At 45.0% G+C, this 23,710-nt stretch overlaps 1 protein-coding gene across 3 annotated transcripts in view; it reads right to left on the bottom strand.

The window, feature by feature from the left end:
• Positions 1-6,814: 6,814 nt before the first annotated feature.
• The window catches only part of PTGER3 (prostaglandin E receptor 3), a 67,612-nt gene continuing 50,716 nt past the window's right edge, over positions 6,815-23,710 (bottom strand). For 2 of the 3 annotated variants that reach the window (XM_084757073.1, XM_084757071.1), the window contains 2 exons: positions 9,816-9,904; positions 6,815-6,958 (listed from right to left, as the gene is read on the bottom strand). In XM_084757073.1, coding sequence (XP_084613199.1) covers positions 6,955-6,958; positions 9,816-9,904 — 93 coding nt within the window. In that variant the 3' untranslated portion in view covers positions 6,815-6,954. The remainder of the gene's footprint in view (positions 6,959-9,815; positions 9,905-23,710) is intronic. The other variant, XM_084757072.1, reaches the window with a different exon arrangement.

Raw genomic sequence — 23,710 nt, 5'->3', positions numbered from 1 at the left:
ACTGGCTCTCAGAGTCCACCAAGGCCCCAGAAGGAATTGTGTTGGAGGCTGGAGGGGATGGGAGGATTGACTTGGGTCAGTGAATACAGTTCAGGGTGAAGAAGTGCAGGACTGTCAATTATAACTCTAACAAGCTAGGGAAAAGAAGACAAGAACGGGTCTCTGCACCTGGCAACAGCCACACACTCAGAGCCCTGTGCAAAAGGCTTCACACAAAGCTTGAGTTGTCCTCCTTGAACTACACGTAACATTAGCTTCCCTCTGCGCTTCAGCCCCTACAAGCATACGGCTCCGATTTGGGTTCTATCAGGAAGAGGTCTTGACATTTAAAGCTGTGAGATCAGCTTGAGTTGAAACCTTAACTCTAAGAACTTCTAGAACTTCTCGCCTTCCCAACCATGGGACACTCTTAGTTTAATTCAATCATATAAAGCCTGACATAAACAACAGAACACCATTTCTATCCCATGCTCATGAAATGTGCGCTATGTGCTCTTTACCAGGTATTATGGGGTCAGGTGTATGGTTACTTTTGAGTTGTCTGTCTTAATTGCAGGTGGATTGCTGCTGGAATTTGCATTCAGTTCCCACATCACTATCTCCGGCAAGCCCTCTTCACGGCAGGTGCTGTGAACCACAGTTGGGCCCCCAGTGACAAGGTTCATCACCCCTCCTCAAACCCTGATGAAGCTGTAAGTGTCTATACAAAGATGAGGTACAGAGGCCCTGATCCAGTTTTGCTGCGGCTGCGTAACCCGGGGTCCATTGAGCAGGAACACTGAGATGCCAAGGCAGAACATGATGTACCTACAAGCCACGGACACTGATGGGCAGATGGATCAACAAGTCATCATCCAGAGATTTTTCTTCAGGAAAGAAGGTGGCAGAGTGGTCGACTAGCAAGCAAAGGGCCCTGGGTTTGATTTCACTAGCAGAAAAGGAAAAAGGTCCTTTGGAAGAGAGGTTCTTTAGCTGAAGGTGAGTTAGGGTTTTTCATGGAGGGATGAGGACGGAGCTCCCAGTGTGCAGGCACAGTAGGTGCCAAGCTACCCTCAATAGGAAGCAAGACAGGGATGAGAGAGAGAGAGAGAGAGAGAGAGAGAGAGAGAGAGAGAGAGAGAGAGAGAGAGAGGCAGAAACCTCATGGGCTACAGTTCCTGGTTTGAGTTTCATCCTGAATCTCATGGGAAAACAATGCAAGTGTTAAGAAAGTAGGGCCTCAATTTATGAACAAAATGTGACTCTGGTAGCAGATAGAGACGATGATCTGAGGGGCCTCTCATCCGGGTGCACAGTGAACAAAGCTCAGACTCAGTCCTGGTGGGGAAGACAGAACTGAGAGGAATGTACACAACTGAGCATTTAGCGAGCTCAAGAAAACATGAGTTTGATATTTTATCCCTTTTGCCCAAGACCACCTAACTTTGCCCTACACTTCCTTACTTTGACCTTTCTTCAATATTGCCTAAAAACCTGTTTCATATCCTTTACCACTAACATCCCCGCCAGCACCTTCCCCACCCCCCTTAGAGCACTCAGTGAGCTATTTATAGAGACAGGTTATCAGGCCACACCTGATTAAGTCTTCTAATTTGTACCACACTCCTGGTTTCAACCTTTCACTGTTGTTGGGAGCGTTTGTCTGGCTTCATGCTGGGATTTTAGTGACATGGGTTATTTTTCTGAAGTATTACTCTACACATGTTTCATGTGTTAATCTAAGGCACTGAAACGGACTCGGCACTTAAGGTAAAAGTTAAATCGATAAACCAATACTGTTGCTCACCAAAAGAAATAAACTAAACACTGACCCTCATTGACAGCATCTGATGTGCTTACTTACAAAAACAACCACTACACTTTAGCCTAAGCCCTTCTAAATTGTGTATTTTCTTTCATTATGCTCCATGTATCCTCTATACCTTGCATCTTCTGCCTTCTGTGGCCTGTAGGTGTGGCTAAAATTCACTGGGGACAAGGGAAGGCATAAACTCAGATAAATGTTCTCTTACACATAGACTTACACTTATTTATTCACTTTCTATATGGGCAGTCACCCCATATTAAAACATACTTAAAATTGCTTTCTATAAGAAGTTTGCTCAAACTTAAAGACTGCCCAAAATGGGCCAAGGTCAAAGAGGGCGTATGTAACGCACACTATATTGGTAAGTTGTCATGTGCTGTAAGTTCACTCAGAAGTAGGCTGCATCAGACAATTGCGCCCACCACTACAGACCCAAGCTTGCGTGTGTCAAGAGCCCTCCAACACACCCTGTCCTGGGTCAGGCTGGCCCATGGCTCTGCAATGGGGAGAGGAACAAACAGCCAATGGTTTCAAGTATTAAAAAACACTGAGCTCTTAAAAACCTCATTTTTCAACTAAGGTTAGTATTGTTTATCCCATAATATAAGAATGTCTACAGTAGGGATGGGAAGATAATCCACAGAAAGAAAGCTCAATTAGGAACTCCAGCTGGCTGCCTCAGCTTCCCCAGTTAGCCTCTGATGGCTATTGTGAGCACCCAATTTAATCATAGTATCTTTCTGCTATTTGCTGTTTCACTTGGAAGTCTCACCAAAGGGGACCCTCTGCTCCGCCTGGGGCTCACGCGGGAACTCCATCTGGTTGCTTCAGTCCCCTTCTGCTAGGTGTTTGTAAGGCCCAGTTTGATGATGTCACCTTTCCCTGCTGTCTCAATTGTGCTCCTCCAGGCATCTCCGCTGGATGCCATGGGCACCGAGTGTGATGTTGGGCTGTCTGTCTGCTGCTCCTCTCTCTAGGCTCCTCTCTCTAGGCTTCGCACTGCGTACTCTTTTACCTTTTCCCGTTATGTACTGAATAAACTCATCCATTCAAAACCCAGAGCACGGTCCCTGTAGCTCATTCTCTGGGCTGGGCAGACAGGAAACCACAGGGTGACAGGGCAGGAGGTCGTCAGCCGCACTCACATATGCTACAGTTAGATGGCGGACGACTGTGTCTTTATTGGTCACCTCTGTGTGCTTGCTCCCGCAGTGCAAGATGCATAGCTGACAGGATTCACAGAGCACAGGTCCTGGTTACAGAAACCTCACAATGTGGCCAGTATTAAAAAAAAAAAAACAGCCATAAAGGCTGTTAGATGCGTTTCATACAAGATATATATATGTGTGTGTGTGTGTATATATATATATATGTATGTATATATATATGTACATATACATATACACATATATAATCAGATATTGAAAACCAAGCCTAAAGACATGAATGAAGCAAGAACCACTTTCATTTACAGTCAATTAGACATTAAAAATAAGAAAGTATTTAGTAAACCCAGGATTCCTGAAACAAAGAAGCAAAGTGTTTCAAGACAGCAAGGAGACAGTTAAGTCGTCACAGTGAGGTCAAAGTACAGTGAACAGAACCTTAAGAAACCCACATTGTGACAGTATCTTATCATGCCTCAGATACATCCCTAACCATTGAGGGTGTGGGAAGGCTGCATTGTTTTAAATACATTCTGTAGCCTTCTTGTAACTTTCATTTCCTGTTTTTTTAATTTTAATTCTTGGCTTTTCTTATCAATAATAAAAGAGCAGACCGATTAAACTCTGAATTTTTATACATATTGTAGGCTACTCTAAATAACTACAACACATACATCTACACATATCTGTAAAAGGTAACGAGTCTACCTTTCTCTTTCTTCCTTGGGGAGACTGGAACAGATGCAGTTTATAATGAAAGCCTGCTTTCAGAGACCAGCACAGCTGCTTTCTGCTGGGCCGGCCTCTGACAGCAGGTTTGGCAAACTTCCTGATATTCTGGCTTCACACTGCTTCAGAAGCAGCCTGGTGGACATTTATTTATTTTCATTCACACTGGTTTGAATTGGTGCAAGTGTGCTGGAGAGTGGGCTCTACGGGAAGTCGGTTTTCCCAGTGCAAATGTCAGAGATCTAAAGTGACTCAGAATACATTACATGCAATGTACTACACAGAACATATTAGATGTATGTAACATGCCATATGTCACACATATGTAACTTGAATATGTGTAATATACTATAAAGAGCCAAACACACAACACATGTAGTATCTTACACACGATGTATAACAAAGAATCCACATATGTATATTTGGAAAGGAGCAAGAACTCGTGTCTGCACATCTGCTTAGCACATTAACATTACCCAGCTCTGTGTGTTTAACCATAAGCTTTATGGCTGGTTTTAAAATTGGATTAGGTTGACCAATTCCACTGAGGCAGTGACTCAATGGGTCTCTTTATTTTGAGGACTAGGCCTTGTTATATAACCTTATTATAATGGTTGGAGTGGTGTTTGCTGACGATACTGATGACGAAGGCCTTAAAGATTAATTCACGTGTCCCCGAATCATAGCACAAGTGCACATTATGGCAGAATTTTGCATTTCTGGTGAACCCAGTCTTCAGCTGATGGTTTCTCTGCACTATAACTAAAGGCATCCTTTAAACTCCATTCAGTTTTGTTGAATGCCGAAAACCTCACTGAAAACTAAAGCGTGTTTTAAACACAGCACCAGAAAGTGTTTTACATGGACACACACTTTCTCTCTGTCAGACAAACCACACAGGGGCCAGCCTGGCACCCAAGAGTCGCCTTGGTCATGTTTCTGGTTGCTGCATGGACTGTGGCTTTCACTGGAGCTAACACTGCTGTGCTGAGCTCAGTGTGATTCGTTTGCTTGGATACAGATGCGTTTTAAATCAGAAAGTTAACATGAAGTTTCCTCATCTGAATGGTAATACAGGAGAAGCTTCCCACCAAACTCCTCCCTGTTTTAAACTGGGCCCTGCATATAAATGCCGCCCCTGCTAATAATATACTAGCTGAATAATAACTTTCTAAATGCCAAACATGACAACATGGTGCTAAGAGATTGATAAAGAAAATATAAGAAAAAATGGCTCTAGACGTTGTTTTCCAAGGTGTGTGTGGGGGGGGGGGGGAAGACACGCACAGTGAAGATGCTTAAGGGACAGTGCAGGATGATGTCATGGGTTCCACGTTATGTCAGGATGTGGGTACAGATGAAGACACACCGGGGTACGAACCGTCTGAGACCTAAGACAAGGTGCGATCATGTGGGAAGCGGGAAGCTCTGCAAAAGTAAAGCTGATGGTGAGGCCTTACAAATGATAACACACAGGCGCTAGAAGTGGGTTGTGCCCAACTTCAAGTAAGGAAGTCAGTCTGAAGTTGAACTGAGCACTCATATGGAGTACTTTGAAATAATTCAAAACAAAGGCTTAGTCACTGCCAATGCCTAACTGGCATCTGTTGCATTACGGTTCACTCTGTACCCAGTGGGACGTGCTGAGGGGCTCAGGGCCTACGCATGGTGTATTGAGAGTCAAATCCGGACCCTGCTGATGCTACATCACCTGTCCTATAAGTGGGGTGGCATTGCAGCACATCTTACTGATGGTGCTTGTGGAGAACACTGGAGAGAGAGAGAGAGAGAGAGAGAGAGAGAGAGAGAGAGAGAGAGAGAGAGAGAGAGAGAGCCCTGTCCTGTGAAGATGAAATAGTAGACGGCAGCCCGGTACCCACAGAGGTGAGAGATGGACATTCCTCTGGTGATGGTCTTTGCTCTGTGCTCAGTAATGGTCACTACACATAAGTCTGAGAAGGACACAGATTCAAAACAAAGCAGTGGAAGCTGACAGACGATTACTTACAGACAGACGGACAGACAATGGAACCTGGCAGTGTGACATAGTGAGTGCCAAAGCAGACACTGAATAGCTGCCAAACTAAGTGGCCTAGGCTGGGGGATGGAGTTGAGAGGGCAGATAGAAGAGGGAAGAGCAGGTTGGTGGATTTGCAGGCCGGTAAACGTGTAGCAGATGGGAACCTATCAAATAACTCAGACACTTTTTCAAAGTCCACTATTTCAACACACACACACAACTTATTTTATTTCATAAAAAGTCACAGACTTATATGTAGAATAGCTGTCACTCATTAATTTCGCCCCCCCCTTTCTGTTTGTGCTGCCTGAGCACAAATTATGAGAAACCTTATGTTTATAGTGATTCAAAAATAAGATTGAACTGGAGCCATAGTTAGCTGGTTTCCTTTTAGTGACTCTAACAGCATTTAGCACCTGGCCTTGGAACTGTTAGTGACACTTGGGAAGGTGCCGTTAGCGACACTTCTCCCATTACAAGTAGAGAAGCAATGGCACATTCCTGAAGTACTGAGGGTCCCCTAACTAGAATTAAATTAGAAACTTCATTTCCCAGTCTCGCTGAGAAGGACACGACTCTGTGGTGCCAACGCCTGCATGGGACAAGCATCCTTTGTACAATCCCTCCTGTCCTCCATGTGGGCTTTCTCATCTTGTTAAGCTCCTGGCTCATTAGATGACGTTTGCTTTCAACACACTGATAGTAGAGTTAAAACAGTTGAAGATGTCCATGTCCATAAAGGTTCCGGGGCTGGTGCTGCAGACCCTGCTGCAGTGAGTCTCTCTCCAGTCCTGCCTATGCAGTCCTGCTCCGCTTCTCAAGTGTGGAGTCTCAGTCCTGTACAGGAGCCAATTAAAGTCTAGACTCTCAAATTATCCCAAGAAAGCTTGCTTGCCAGGCACAGAGGAGCTTGTCTGAAATCCCAGCACTCGGGGAAGCAGAGGCAGGTGGATCTCTGTGAGTTCCAGGCCAGCCTGGTCTACAGAGTGAGTCCAGGACAACCAAGGATACACAGAAAAACACTGTCTCAAAACAAACCAAACAAACAAACAAAAACCAAAAAAAAAAAAAAGAGAGAGAGAGAGAGAGGGAGAGAGAGAAACCTTGCTTGGTGTGTTTAATGGCAAGGAAAAAAAATTAAAATATGAGGCCAAAAGGAGACACAATCTAAAATAATTCAGTTTCCTTCCAGGAAGCAAGGGCTTCAGTGAAAGTCCATCTCAGGTTGCTCATCATCTGTTAAAACACAGAGAAAGACCTGTCAGTATAGTAGGGATGTTGTTTTAAACATGTTTGTGTACAAAGTAATAGTAACATATAAATAATAAATATATATGCCATGTACAGGAAAAAACACATGTATGTAGAAGGTAGGTGTGTTTTATAAGGTACATAAAATACACAGCCTAGCACACAAATCCCAGTAGATATAACTATGATTTTAAAAGATGGAAGAGCACCTTGAGCTCCTGTTAAATGCAGCCCTTCTCCCATCACACAGAGTCTTCTGCTAGATCTAAAGCAATGTGCCAGGCTAGTTACTGTGAAGCAGCTCAGAGGCTCTCACGGACAGAATTGTAAATCTCTAATTCTCTTAGAAAGCATTTTCGCTGCATGTGGTTTTCAAGAGCACTATAGATCACACACCACACACTCCTTTAGTCTTCTTACGCTAAAAGAAAATACAAGTATTAGAAAAAGTGATCTCATAACTGAGGGTGATGGCTCAGGCCTGAAATCCCAGCACCAGAAGGCTGAAAGAGGAGAACGCACCGTTCAAGGCGGCCCTTGACCCCACGAGTTTTAGGCCAGCCTGGACTGCAGAAGACACTATCAAACAAACTAACAACAACAACAAAAAAAAAAACAGCAACAAAAAAACCAACCAACTAAACAAAACAGCAACAATAACCCCTCAGTATTCCATGGTGCCCAAGGTGATGGCAGATCCCGGCTTAGGGAGCTCCTGTGTGGTCCTTGACAGACTCTTGCATACACAGTATATTAAAAATAACACAATATATTAGTCTACAGTGTTTGGAAATACTCTGGGAAGTGCATGTTCTACATTAAAGAAACAAGAACAATATTTTTAAAGCACACATAATAAATGCCTACAAATGCGTGCAGTAAATGCACCAGAGAAACTTCTGAGAATCACAGAAAAAGGGCTAGAGAAGTGGCTCAGCCATTAAGAGCTGTTAAGAGGAAAAGACTGTGTGTATGTGTGTGTGTTGTACGTATGTATGTGTTTGTGGTATGTGGGTATATGTGGTGTGTATGTAACTGGTGTGTGTATATGTGTATGTAGTGTGTGTGTTGTGTATGTATGTGGTGTGTGTATATGTGTATGTGGTGTGTGTGTATTTATGTGTGTGTGTGTGTATATGTGGTGTGTATATATATGTGTTGTGTATGTATGTGGTGTGCGTATATGTGTATGTGGTGTGTGTGTATTTACGTGTGTGTGTGTTTGTGGTATGTGTGTATATGTGGTATGTATGTATGTGGTGTGTGTATTTATGTGTGTGGTATGTGTATATGTGGTGTGTATGTATGTGGTGTGTGTAAATGTGTGTGTGGTGTGTGTGTGTTTGTGGTATGTGTGTATATGTAGTGTGTATGTATGTGGTGTGTATATATGTGGTGTGTATGTATGTGGTGTGTGTAAATGTGTGTGTGGTGTGTGTGTGTTTGTGGTATGTGTGTATATGTAGTGTGTATGTATGTGGTATGTGTATTTATGTGTGTGTGTGTATATGTGGTGTGTATATATATGTGGTGTGTATGTATGTGGTGTGTGTATGTGTGTGTGCGTGTGTATGTGGGGGCACTAACTCTTGTGCACATGCCTTAGAGTCCAGAATAGGGAAAAGAGACTCAGATCGTTGGCCACTGTGAGTCACCTAACGTGGGTGCTGAAACTACCCCAGGTCCAGTGCAAGAGGTGTCAGTGCTCTTAACCACTGAGCTATATATCCCCTAAGCTCTATAATTTTTTAAGCATTTCCAGAGTCTACCAGCATATATTTGCTGGTCTAGTTTCCAACTTCATAGAAAAACATATTCAGTTTCTTTCTCTGAAAAACTGAAGTGACTCTCTCTCCATCACCACAAACAGAGATAAATGGCCAGGACAGTAACACCGTGTACTAAGGAGAGGTAGTTCCCACACCTGGAAAATCAGAGAACAACACAAAGTCAGCACACTGCCTTCCTACTTACTTAACACGCCAAATGTGCTGTCTTTTTAAAAACAGTGAAGCCCTTTCCTTCACATCCTGTCTTTTGGATATGGGTTACAGAACCCAGTCAAGCTGATGGACTTCATTCAATCCACTTTTGCTCTGGGGTCCCTAACAGACACAGCGAAGCCAGTGTCCAGGGAAGAACTGATTTTCTAAACGCAACAGGATCAACTTGCATTTTACTCTCCATTATGCTCTGTGTTCCAGGGTGTTCATTCACCGAAGGACTCATTTCATACAAATCAAATCCAGAGGGGACCCGGGAATGTGCTGGCCACGTGACAGAGACGCCGGTTTCTGGCGTCTAATTAAAATGCTGATTCAGTGCGTCTTGTTATGAACACGAAGTGTTGGGGCAGTTGAGTTGTCTCAGTTGGCTCTCAGTGGGAGGAAATGTCTGAATACTTTTCTGGATTGAGATGAGTGTGATGACGTCCAGGGGTGAGTGAGTGTGTGTATGTGTGTGTGTGTGTGTGTGTGTGTGTGTGTGTGTGTGTGTGTGAGTGAGTGTGAGTGTGTGGGAGTGAGACAGTGTCTCCCACTGGCGTGGGATTTAATCACGTAAGTCAGGCCAGCTGGCCAGTGAGCTCCAGGGATTCGCCTGTCTTCCCCTCTCATCTCTCTACCACTGAGGTCACAGGTAGACATCACACCATCTTTTGACATAGGTTCTGTGGGTTGAATGAAGGCCCTCACGCTTGAGGCATGCACTAACAGACCAAGCATCTCCCCAGCCTTTACTTCACATTTTAACTCTCACAGGTATTTTTGCCTTTGTAGCATCACCGAGACCTGAGCAGACAGTGAGGGAAGCCCCTGTCAGGCCGGCCGCCTTTTCATCTCACCTTTCCAAATGGTCGCTCCACATCAGGGCTGAGGAGCCGGGGCAGGGCAGGGAGGTGGAGCTGGAAACATAGTTAGGGTGCTGCCTGATCTGTGGACAGACAGAGGTGTCAGAGGACAGAGCTACTGACCTTGGCTCTCTCCATCACATGATGCTCCCTCAAACATGGTGGAAGAAAAACCAAAGCCCCCTCCCCACATGCACACACATTGATTTACACTGGTCCTGATAAAAGAAGGAATATGCTTTACATTATGTTACCAAGAGCATCACACTTCTACCATCATGCTGAGGACCTGGGATTTGCACTCTGCTCCCTCCGAGTGCACATCTGAAATGCCTTCTAAGTCTCTGCAGTGGTGACCTCATCCTTTGTTGAAAACCCTGAATAAAAATGAATGTGATACAATGGTCTAAATCTGCTTCTTCCAGCTTGTAATTTTTCATTACTTCTGATTAGTCTTAGGCAAAGGCCAGAATTCTTAGCTAGACATAAAAAAACAACAACAAAAACAAAACAAAACAAAAACAAAAACAAAAACAAAAAAAACTGTTTGGTTTGGCCTCTGGCTGGGAAAACTAGCCTCATTTTAAACTTCCTTCTGTTCCTGTATCTTTAGCCTTCACTAGCCATCCTTGATGGGGTACAAATGGGGTCACATCTTCCCTCCTGCAGGGTCCCTGCTCCTGTTGGTGGCTAACTCTTACTCCCACCGTAGACCTTAACTTGTAGCTTGCTTCCTCATGGTGCCCTGCAGGACTTTCTCTACTACTTAATGCTTGCTGTTTGTCTCTTTAGGAACTCACTGTTGGACACCCATGGGCTTTATGTGTATTTTTTGTGTACTGTCTAAGGGAGAAGACTCACGCCTGTCTGCTTCTATTTGCTGCTGTGTCTCTGACCTGCAGATCATGACAGTAAGTGTTTGTGGCTCAAACGATGCTGCCAAATCAGGCCCAAGTGCCTACGCTGGATAGGAGTGCCAAAGATGCTACTGAGAAACTAAGAAGAGACTTCTCCGCTGAAACACATTTCTCTTTAATGTATATGTCAGTAATTTCCTTAAAAGAGAAAGCAGAATGAAATATGAAGTTGTTTTGGTGCCCAGGTGTAGTTTAGTCTCAATAAAGTTGTCGGGACCGGCTAAGGTGGCACACCTGTGGGAAACGCGTGACATTGATTAGCTTGTCAGGTGAGCAGGGCACCAGCTGGGTGAAGGAGAGGGGCGAGCTCATCAGGAAAGTGCGTCTGGATGCCTGCGACATGACATGTCTTTCTTACAGTTCTAGAGAAAGCAGGAAATACTGACATTTTTTTCATTCAAACACAACTCTGGATCAGGGTTAGACTTGGGAACAAACAGTGTGTTTTGCCGTTTCTTCTACAAGGCCCTCGGAGCCCCCTTTATTTTTCTTGTAGCTGAAGAAATCCCATCTGGCTGGGCCGGGTTCTGGCCTCAGTCAGCCTCGAGGTTCCTCCTGTTGCCAGTTACACCGCTTCCTGGTGTTAAACACAGTTAAGCCTGCCGTGTTTGTCAGCTACACCCGAGCAGTGGACAAAGCTTCAGAATATGGTATCAAACAGCAGAGGAACACTGAGTGGGGCTGCGGCAGGGTGTACCAGTCCCTGTGCGGCTGTGGCAGGGTGGACCCGTCCCTGTGGAGCTGCGGCAGGGTGTACCAGTCCCTGTGGGACTGGTCTATCCATCCGGAACCACAGCTCGTGCACCACACATGAACCTAACCCAAGCCATGGCCTCGGAACAGTCAGGTGTCTGTGTGAGCTCCTGGCCGGTAACGTGTGCACATCTTGTTTGGGACAGTGATTATGGGTGCAATCATGAGGGAGGGAGAGTGGATAAAAGCCTTCACTTCTCAATTCTGCTATAACCTCCCATAAAATAAGTCTGGTTGAGGTGGCTGTATACTTGATTGATGATGGTTAACCTAATAATGGCTTTCCTGGTGATGGTTTATTATCTACATTTTTCTTTACTCAAACACACCCTGTATACGATTTCTAAGACAAACATCAATGTGTTCTACTAAAGACTTTCAGTTTTTGTTGCAACTGGACAGAGTCCTCAGGCACCCAGGATGTCCCTGAGTGGCTCCTGCCATCCTTGTGGTGCCGCTGACCTCCACGTCCCTCCTGTTCCACTCTGCACTTGGTGAGGCACGAGCAGCAACAGGAAGGACTCAGATAAGGAAGCGAGCCATCAGCCAGAGCCGCATGCACAGTTTGTCACATTATGGTTTGCTGTGGGTGGGAGGGCTGCCACTGCATGGCTTGGGCATCCTGTGAACAGCAGCATTTTCTGACCACCTGAGATCTGATCCCCTTACCTGGGGTGGGGGTGGGGGTGGGGGGCTAGCTTTTAGACTATGCCGAGAACTGGGATTTAAAAGTACGTTGTCACTTGGCAGGCAAAGGCAGGAGACTGGAAGTATATGGCCAGTCTGGAACTTACTTAAGGTTGAAGGTGAGAACAGTTGAGAATATTCTTTTGAAGTCTACCCTACCCCAGAGGTACCAAACTCTTGCTTTTAAAATCATTTCATGGTTAACTCCTCAAGTGCCTCCCGCAGTTCCTCCAAAAGGGTATGGGCAGCTGCAAACAGGCCTCTCAGACTCCTCAGCTCTCCAGTATGGAGCTCAGCCTGTGTGCTGCCCAAGGACTTCTTAGAACAAAGCCCCTCACTCAGGTAAGCTCATAGGAGGCCAAGTGTTTCCCACACCTCACAGATGCAATCTACTCAGTTTTCTTTGAATATGAGCATGCAAAATGTTTAGTCAAAAGCATATCATACCACTTATCTGAAAGTGACATTTCTAGACATTTTTTGGTAGAGTTTTGTTTGTTTTTGTTTTTGTTTTTTTGTTGGTTTTAGTTTTTTGGTTTTTTTGAGACAGAGTTTCTCTGTGTTATCTTGGCTATCCTGAACTCTCTTTGTAGACCAAGCTGGCCTCAAACTCACAGTGATCTGCCTGCCTCTGCCTCCCAAGTGCTGGGATTAAAGCCCTGCGCCACGACACCTGGCTGAGGTTTTTTGTTTGTTTGTTTTGTTTTGTTTTTTCCCCGAGACAGGGTTTCTCTATGTTATCTTGGCTGTCCTGGACTCGCTTTGTAGACCAGGCTGGCCTAGAACTCACAGTGATCTGCCTGCCTCTGCCTCCCCAGTGCTGGGATTAAAGGCTGCGCCACCACGCCCGGCTCTTTAGCACGTAGGGAAAGAAGTCTACCTCACAATATGCCTTTGCTGACATATCAAGGCCGTTGTTCTTTAAGAATCCAGGTGTGACACTGAACAGCATCTACCCAAGGCCGGCTTCCTTGTGGCGACTGTGGCAAGCGTGCTGACATACCAGTCACTGGCCAACACCTTAACACGGCTCGTTTTGAGTCTTTTCTCTGTGTGTCCTGTGAACCCCGTGGCTGCCGGAGGGTTGAGTGAGGGTAAATGGCACCTCTGTTTACACTGCCTCTGTGGGCTGAACTCTGAGCTAGTCTGTCTGTGCACACGCATCCGCTAAGTGTCCTATTCCATTCACTTTCCTAGTCCCTGCAGCTCAGGGCTGGGGCAGTCCACACCGAGGCCTCAGGACTCCATCAGTATAAACATTAGCTTCATGTTTTGAGAGGGGAGAGAAACTTCTAGAACTCTCTCCCATCATCTCTAGTCACCCCTGTTGTTATTACAGCCATACTTCCCTGCTACCTTCCCCTCCCTCTTCTGCCTCCTGTCCACTGACTCCTTTCTATCCATTTGAATGTGACTTGTGCTGTTTGAGTTCATCCTTAAAAGCAACCATAATTATAAAGTACCTTTCCCCTGACAAGCAATGTTCTAAACTTTTGACCAATCTTAACTGATCAATTATCACCATCTTCCCTTGACACTGGAGGAAAATGAGGAACCTACAAGATGTGACAGAGTTTGGTTCAAACCACGCATGTATAAATGATACCTTACCAACATATAGCTAATATGTTATGCATACATGGCTTCCTCTAAGTCCATCACTGAGTTTCACTCAATGTTAATAAAAAAAAAAAAATCAGTGTTAGTAACTGTCAGTATTTGTTGCCACGGCTGGTACTGCAGTTGTTAAGGTAAGTATATCTGTGTTGTAAATTAAGCTCTAGCACAGATAAACTTGGCTCTTCCTTTCTTTATAGAAATAACAAAACATTATTATCTGGAATGAACATATTGTTCAGACGAGGAATACCATAAATTTATTTTCATGACATTGAAAAGTAATTTGCTCAAAATTAGTCATTTGGTCACTAATGATTAAGACTAAACATACCTGATAAAAATGGAATTGAAGAGAGTTGAAGGGCTAATTTTAGGATGTTGATATGGAAATCCAAATCCCTCATGGGCCACTGGCTTTTTGTAGTCCAAACAATAATATGCAGACTATATTACCTGATTTCTGCCTTGAAGAATGTATGAAATGGTAGAAAGTCCATTGGAATAACAAGAAACCGTAGAAAGGGCTCTAATTGCAGGAGAAGACAGTGTGATGTGGTTCTGTTCTTACTCAAGTGTTGAAAGTCACAGCTCATCCCGAGGGTCAGCTCTTAGGCACAGGGCCAACCACTCCCAACAAGTTGGTAATCTTGTGAATAAGCAAAGCTGCACTTTTTAAAGCTAGAAGGAGTCTTAGGGATCAAGGAATCCAACTCATTTACACATGGGGATGTGAAGCTGAGCTGTTTTTCTGGTAACAAAGCTGGATTTTGGTAAAGTTCTGTCTGGAATCCAGTTTCCTCATTTTTGTCCCATATGAGGCCCCAAGAATAGATGAGTGGATTTCATCTACTTTATAAACAGCCCAGAGCATAAGTTGTTCATCAAAAAAGAGAAAGGAGGGAGGAGAGGAAGGAGGGAGAAGCACAGACGAGGAGAGATAGTAGAGGGCGGAGAGGGGAGGAAAGAAGTACAGGACGGGGGGGGGGGGGAGAGGAGAGAGAGAGAGGGAGAGAGAGAGGAGAGAGAGAGGGGAGAGAGAGAGAGAGAGAGAGAGAAGAGAGAGAGGGGGGAGAGAGAGAGAGAGAGAGAGAGAGAGAGAGAGAGAGAGAGAGAGAGAAGAGAGAGAGAGGAGAGAGAGGGGGGGAGAGAGGAGAGAGGGGAGAGAGAGAGAGAGAGAGAGAGGAGAGAGAGAGAGAGAAAGAGAGAGAGAGAGGAGAGAGAGAGAGAGAAAGAGAGAGAGAGAGGAGAGAGAGAGGGGGGAGAGAGAGGGGGGAGAGAGAGAGGAGAGAGAGAGAGAGAGAGAGAGAGAGAGAGAGAAAGAGAGAGAGAGGAGAGAGAGAGGAGAGAGAGAGAGAGAGAGAGAGAGAGAGAGAGAGAGAGAGAGAGAGAGAGAGAGAATGCATTCCTGACCAGAATGAGAGCTGACAAGGCTGCTCATGGCCAGGACTGCTTGTCCTGAGCTCCATATGTTGATGGGTTTGTGTGTGCTGATGCCTCTGACAAAGCGCAGCCTAATTACTCCAGGGTATTTGGATGAGTGATCTTGTGTTCTCACATAGTATCTATAAGGAGAGATTAGCTCCAGTTATCGGCAAATGTCGTTGCTTGTGATGTTTCGTTGAAGTAAGGGACTTGCTCAAATATAGATCATGAGCCATACCAGAAACCAACCGAGACTTTCACATTACTCTCTGAAAGAGTCTAAGTTGGTAAACTATTCCAGAGGGAAGATAAGGACAGTGAGTCACCTCAGCCAAGGCACGGGCTCTCACCAGCTCACCCTGAGGAGGAGGAGGAGGAGGAGGAGGAGGAGGAGGGCCTCTGGTGCCAGGGCCCTAGCCCCGCTGCTGCAAGTAAATTACTGTCCAAAATGCTTGCCTTGTTGCCAGATTTTGTGACTCCAGTACTTTGCTTGAATCTGGGTGTTTTGAAAATGGTACTCTGTGCTTTTCCAATACACTACCATGTATTAAAAACAGAATAAATCTTAATTACACTGCCCTCCCTGCATTAGCATAGGCTCACAATTCCTTGAGGACTTAGAGAAAGAGACATATAAAAGTGATTTAGGAGATTTGGGGTTTCCTAGGATATAGAAAGAACTGTGAGGAGGAAAGCAAAGTAATAGGCCTGAGCCAACACTGCCTGCCACAAAGGCATTTCACTTTGAGGTGAGCAGTCTCTGGAGAAGCACAGCACCCTTCCTCCACCTTCTCTCCATATGCCCAAGGCTTTCACACACAATTTTAGGGTCACATGTGATAGCTGGCTGTCAAAAGCCTGAAGAACGTCCAGGGTGAAGTCAATTCTCCTGTGTAAGAGCCTCCTGGAAGACAGCAGAAAAAGGCTGAAAATCCGAGTCCTCATCTCTTGACGTCTGTGACCACACCTGGAGCCTCTCACACCAGGCTCCAAGGAACCTGAGTGCTGAGAAGGGTCCTCGTCCCAGAGCGGTCTTCATCTCACATGGTGACATAATAGGCTTCAGCGTGCTCCTTTAAGACCTCAACGTCATCACAGACAGCAAAGGAGGCTGCTTGGTAGTGCAAGGTGTGCGCAGCCCCGGGTGTGATTGTGCAGAAGCAGGGCATTCAGACAACTCAGCGCTTCTCTGTGAAGAAAGAGTTAACAGTTCTTTCCATGGAGTTTGATAGACATCATATATCCACACGGCCAGTCATCTCTGTACTGCCTCGAGTTTTCATTTCCTCTTTACATGGTTATGTTCTAGGAGAATATGCGTGCTTCATTTGGACACTAAGTCATTTAAAAAAATCTATATTCCAAAATGGTATAAGATAAAAGGACAATAAAGATCCGTATTCCAAGTGGTTAGTCATGAAATTATATGCATACAAGTGACTCTAAACAGTCTGAGTAGATTATGTTTATATATTCAGGTATGTGTATTCACACATATGCATTTACTAATAACAATTAAAGAAAAAGAGGCCAAGATTTCAAGAGACAGCAAGGAGGAGCATATAGGAAAGAAAGGGAAAATTATATTTTAACTTAAAATTTAATAACAAAAATTTAAGGTGGTATCTAAAGCAAATTCTATAATCTAATAATCTAAATTTAACAAAAAATTTTCAATGGATCAGTGTTCAGATATTATGCTAATTTTTAAAAATGTCAACAGGCAAATCACAAAGAAAGAAAAAAATAAATCCATATACCAACTGTCTAGTTGAAATGATTCTTTTTTATATATTTACTGTGTGTGTGTGTGTGTGTGTGTTTGTGTGTGTTTGTGTGTCTGTGTCTAGGTCTCTGCCTCATCTGTGTTCCTAGTGCCCATGCAGGGCAGAAGGAGTCATATCCCCTAGGATTGGAGTAATAGTTTTGAGACACCACATGGGCCCTGAGAACACAACTTGGGTCCCCTGTAAGAGCAGTCAGCGCTCTTAGATGCTGAAGCATCTTTGCAGCATCAATTCTAAAACAAGACAAAACACAACACAACAAAATGAATAAACAAACAAAAAGCCTGCTGGGAATCTCCTTCCATAACCGCAGCACTTTTTCACTTCCTCCTTTATCATGCTTGTACGATCATGTGGCCCCTTTGTTTCCTCCATGGACCCTGCCGTGAGTCCTCTCAATGACTGGACTGTGGCCTGGGAGTGTGAGCCAAAGCCTTTTCCTCCCCAAATGGCTACTTGTCAGAGTGTTTTCTCATGACAACAGATGAGAAAGCAGACCACTCTAGATGACTGTGGGTAAGGTTGGAAGGGACAGAGCTGACAGTGTGGCTCAGTCCTCAGGAGTCACGGCAGCACACTTTCAGCTGTTTTGGACATATATATATATATATAAAAGATTCTGTCCACTGCTGTCCACTCTGACTGTGGGGGTATGCAAATCCAAGTTGTAGGTTACTTAGTGGGTGACATATGACCTTGCCAATCAAGGAGCCACTTGTGGGTTTGATAATTCAACTTGAGCAAAGAAACAAGCCTCTGGTGGGTCTATGGGGGAGCTTCTAGATCAGATAACTAAGGCAAGGCGACCCATCTTGGTTGTGAGTGCCACTGTCCATGAGCTGGGATCCAAGAGTGAACGGCAGGAACAAAGCTCCGCTCCCTGAGTGTGAATGCAATGCGAGCTCCCACTCCTGACGCCTCTTCTCCGCTGTGGTGGATCGCATCTTTCCCTGAGTGTGGATGCAGTGCGGGCTCCCGCTCCTGACGCCTCTTCTCCGCTGTGGTGGATCGCATCTTTCCCTGAGTGTGGATGCAGTGCGGGCTCCCGCTCCTGACGCCTCTTCTCCGCTGTGGTGGATCGCATCTTTCCCTGAGTGTGGATGCAGTGCGGGCTCCCGCTCCTGACGCCTCTTCTCCGCTGTGGTGGATCGCATCTTTGAACTGTGAGCCAGAATAAGTCCTCTAGTGCTTCCTCTGTGTCAGGTACTTCGTCACAGCCAGGAGGCAAGAAACTGGCACAGCTGACAAGGCCAAGATGTTCTCTCTTTGAGGCTTTGAGCCTGGAAGGCAGTGTCATGGTTTGGGCCTGAAATGTCCCTTAATGCACCATGTCTTCTTAAACCATGAGCCCAAGCCAGTCCTGTCTCCCATCGGCTGCTTTCTGTCAGATTTTGCACATAAAAACAGGAGAAGTAACCAATGAGAGTGCCTGGGGACTCACAGCCTCCCTATCATCTTTATTGGTTACTTTTCTTGGCAAACCAGGAAATAAAAGGCTCAGGCCAGAATTGGGAGCATGCCCCAGTCATCGACATAGCCCTTAGGTCTGAAAAGAGGCCCCAGGGCCAGAAGATATACAGCCTTCCAAAACAGCACCACCAACTGGGGACCAGTTCCTCAAACATATGAGCTTGTGAGGGTACTTCCTATTCAATACATCCATTTGAATGGAAAATATTTTTAAAAGGAAGTATTTTTGTAATTTTTGTAGAAGATAGCTAAAAAGGAAATAAGCCTACATATGTATGAAATACATTAGAAAAAAATTTGGTGTCTGAGATTGGTAAAAATATTGTCCCCTAGCACCAAATTCCATTTTTATGCTAAGGGAACATAACAGTAAGATGACTCCTACAGACATTACTATGCTCATAGATTAGTGTCTTATGTAGACATCACCAGAGAAGCTCCATCCTATAGTAGGTGAAAATTAATACAGAAACCCACAACTGGACAATGTGCAGAGAGCGAGGGGGATTTGGAGCACTCAGCCCTAAACTTCTCCAACAAATGTCTCCCCTCAAGGAGCAGGGATCTGTACAGAAGAGGGGACAGAAAGACCATAGAGTCAGAGATGACAGATGACACCAAGAATACAGTGTCTTCCAGACACAACAGGACTGACACATGAACTCACAGAGTCTGGGGCCAGCATGAGCAGGGCCTGCCAGGTTCGAGCCACATGGAGTCCTCGTGCTGAGAGGAGGAAGTGCACACTGTCTCCCACGCCTGCCTAAGAACCTATCTCCAAAGGACAAACTTAGTTTTCTCTAATGGAGCCTCACTGGGTATATAAACCACACTAAAGAGTTGTCCTCATGCCCAGCCGTAGATGGCCAACACAAAATGAGCACCTTGGTATTTCATACTATTTGTCTTATAGCGCTTTTGTTTTATTGTTTGCTTGTTGCTTTTGTTCTGTCTTACTGGCCTTTTGACTTTATATTTTGTTTTCCAATTTTGTGTTTTTATGGGTTTATGTGTGTGTGTGTTTCTTGTTTTTCTTCTTAAAGTCTATTTTGTTTGCCTTCTTGTTTTTTCTAAATACAGAGAAAAGAAAAAGGCATGGAAATGGGTGGTTGGGGAGGACCTGGAAGGGGAAACCATGATCAGAATATATTGTATGAAATTTTTTTCAGTTAAGAAAGAAAGAAAGGAAGGAAGGAAGGAAGGAAGAAAGAAAGAGAAAAAGGAAGGAAGGAAGCAAGGAAGGAAGGAAGAAAGCTCTTGCACATGTAAACCCTTTTTCACTGTAACCAGAGGGAATTGCAGAGTGAGTGCAGCTGGGTGGCAGAGCCAAGCTTGCAGAAGACCTGCTCATGTTTAGAGGAGGAGGTAACGCTGAGTGCGGAGCAGAGAAATGACATCCTCCATCCAGCATGATGCCTCGACATCAGGAACAGGAACCCCAAAGAGGAGGAAGAAAGGACCTAAGCCATGGAGGACACACAGACAAGGTGCATGTGTGTGAGTGTAAGAGGGAGGCTGATGAGGAAGTCCTCATTTCCTCTGGTGTCTACAGATGCCACTGGGATTAAGGGACTGCATGGGAAAGATGGACTCTAGAGAGACCAGTTGGCTTTGGTTAGGGGCAAAGAGTTGTCCTAGTAGAGATTGTAGTTCATACAGGTGAAGGGCCCAGAGCAGTATCTCAATTCTAGAAGGAAATGGCTGTGCCTGCCATGTTTTCTATGCCAGAGGGAGGATAGTAGTCAGGGCTGAGCCAGCAGGACCACAGGGCTCCAGATGTATGAGGGAGCACCATTGATTTACCAGCATCTCTCTTCTTTTCAAGATAGGGATCACCGATGGGAAGTCCTGCTGGTTTGAGGGGCTGCACCTGGTCCACACGCAGCTAGCTCGCTCTCCTCTACCAGGTAGTGAGCCATATAGAAGAGCCTGCCCTTCACACTGGTGCCATCGCAGTCAGAGAAGACACAGAGCATGAGAGAGACCGCGCTGTCCTTCTGCTCCCAGCCCCCAGCACATCAGTAAAGAACAAAGACTAGTGGTCCTCAGTGGTGTTTCAGAGTTCTACACAACAAACTTTAAAACAGAAAAAAAATTTTAAATTCCTAAAATCACATCAATTTTACAATAGGTATTGTCACAGTCATAGTAAACCGTAAGTTGTGGGTGGTGCATGCAACCACACACACCCCAGTTAGCAAAAAGGGAGAAGCAGATGTCATCAAGGCTGAAAAGTACAGCAACTGCCCCTATAAACATGTGAATATGGGCCTTTCCCCTCAACTTAATGCATTACAGAGATGATCAGGAAGAAATCCAAATTACAGCCCACAATGACAAATTAAAAAAGGCCACCCTGATTCCAAACAAATGAGGTATGTGTATATAAAGGCAAATTAAGCCTGACAGAAAGTGCAGGTTCTCCTCTTTTGAATAACTTGTCATCAAAGTGTTCATTGAGGCTCTCCTTGCAGTTTCCTATGGCAAGCAGGTGACAAGAAATTCAGCTCGGACAGAAAGCAAACAAAGCAAAGGCTCTTACTTACTGCCGAGTCAGCAGCTGAGAGGCTCAAGGAGATTGACTTCTGGGGACATGGTAAGGTGAGGGAGCCATGGAGCTCATGATAAATCAAAGTTCAGCTCCAGGGCAGAACAGGTTTGGCTAATAATCTGCATTTCTGTGCACTGGGACTTTCCAGTCCCTGATGCAGGTAGCTGCTGTCTGTACAAGTGACTTTCCATGGCTCTCATTACGCATCTTTTTAAAGTCATGTTTTATTTTGAGGTATTAAGGACAATGTTCCAAAGTTATTATCCAGCAATAATGAATATGAATATATTGCCAAGTTGCTTTCTCTCTAAATTTGGGCCAATTGAATACAATCATTAACAATATACGAATACTGAATTTTCAACATCTTTTTAAAAAATTTGTTCACTTTACATCCAGATTGTAGGCCCCTTCCTTGTCCCCTCCTGATCCCACTCTCCCTCCCTCCCTCACCCATACCCTGTCCTTCCCTCCGTTACTCCTCAGAAAGAGGATCCCTCCTCCCCTAACATCTGACCTCAACCTATCAAGTCTCATCTGGGCTGCCTGTATCCTCTTCCTCTATGGCCTGGCGAGGCCACCCCTCCAGGGGGAAGTGATCAATGTGTGGGGGCCAGAGCCCATGTCAGAAGCAGTCCCTACTCCTCATATTATGGGACCTACAAGGAGACTGTGATGCCTACCTACTACATCTGAGCAGAGGGTCCAAGTCCTCACAAAGCATGGTCCTTGGTTGATGCATCAGTCTCTGCAGCCCCTCCTCTGCCTGGATTTGTTGGCTCCATTGGCCTCCTTGGACGCCACCCAGCAGGGGATCCCAGCAGAGGCTGAGACACATAGCCAAACTCTGGGGTGGGGCACAGGGAGTCTTGTGGAAGACTTGGGGGCTAGAGGGACCTGGAGGGGTCAGGAGCTCCACGTAATCACCCATAGCCATTCCACAGCCAGAATAAGTTGTCCCCACTGGGACAGTTTGGTCCCATCAGACGCTCTTTTATGCATTAGACAAATGCTTTAGCCTTTCAGTGAAGATCAAATCAGTCACCTCTTGCTGATGGTGTGGGTTTTTTGTTTTGTTTTGTTTTGTTTTAATGTATAAGATGTTGTCCAGGTAGTAGAAACATCTTGACTCGGTAACAACAAACTTGCTCTAAACTGCACACGGTTTAAAGTGACCGCTGTGCAGTGTACATCCTATGCGTTGAAGGGCTATGGTGAGCCTAAACTCAGTGTACATTTCTTTATGTCCCTAAATCAGGGAGACATTTCTCTAAGGTGACAGGGTCAGCCAAAGCATGGCTATACAAAATCAGCTCCAGAGTGGACTCTGGAATCTGAGACAGAAGAGAAATGTCTCAGTTTTAAATATGAAACTGTTGTTAATAGGAATGAAACTCCCAATTATTAGACTTTACCAATAAGGATTCAGGGACCAGATGCTGGGGTGAAAGCCTGCTAGCTCAGAGAGGTGGAGGAAGCACCCTGCTGACCTTCCTCCTCAGCAGATGCCCCACTTCTACTCAGTATATATCCCAGAAAAGGCCCTTCCTTCTTCTCCACACTGTCTCAAATACCCTTTAAGTCAATGTCCCTCCTTTCTACTTCCTGTGTGTCTCTCTATCCTCCAGACTTCCTCTCACTCTCTATGTTTTCCCCCTATGTTTATTTGCTGTCAGTGTTGTCATTTACTCTCCCTCTTGACCTAGGCTTAACTTTATTTAATCCTGTTTTCATAATGCTCTTGGATTAAAGGTGTATGCTAAGGCTGAGCCATACTACAACGATTTGCTTACAGTAAACAGAAAGTTCTAGCATCAAAGTCTGAGCCACACCACAATTAGAAACAGGTTTTTACAGTTCACAGTCTTCGGGTTCACAATGGGAGCAAATATCCTTTGATATAAAACAATGTAGTGAATCATTATTATCTCGCATTTTTTAGTCTGAAAGTCACACTAACTACAACCCTCAGCCAGAGTCTGAACAGATACCCGGACATTAAATAACCCCCACAGGGAACAGACATCACAGGGCCACTCACTCCCTGCAGTGTGCAAAGCTTGTGGCTCCCAGTAGCTACTCTCCCCTTCTTTGTGAAAGTGTCCATCACTAACTAGATACCAATGCATTCCGTGTTCTCTCTGTGTTAGCTGTGGTCATGTGATGAAATTCTGGCCAATCACATGTAGATAGAAGTGATGAGACTTCTGAGAGTTTTAAGGAAGAGAGGCATGCCTTTCTTTACTTTCCTCCCTCCGCCCCTCAGAAAGTAGACTCAATGGCTGGCACTCAGGCAATTGCATTGGACCAGGAGGCAGTGAAAAATAATAATAATAATGAAGCAAGTTTTCTTGCTCATGGAAGGCTCACCTCTTTCCTGAGAGGAGGGCACACTTTGGGATCTTGGTGTGAGGTGTGCCACAGACTTCTGCAGCCATATAGGGCAGTAGAGATCCCCCAGGTCCAGGATGCAGTGCTCAATCCAGCTATATGACACATAGAGACACACAGAGATACTCACAGACCCACAAAGACACACACACACAGTGGCACACGAATACACACAGACACATACAAGCCGTCACACACGCATGCCTTCTCCAATATGACGTAGGAAAACTCAACTCTAAGGAACACAAGCTTGCCACAGCCTATAACTGGCTTCAGCACTGTGTCCTGGGC

The sequence above is a fragment of the Acomys minous genome (assembly GCF_964271855.1).
Source record: "Acomys minous genome assembly, chromosome: 14".
NCBI classification, from domain to species: Eukaryota; Metazoa; Chordata; class Mammalia; order Rodentia; family Muridae; genus Acomys; species Acomys minous.
This window is presented reverse-complemented; position numbering and strand designations above follow the sequence as displayed.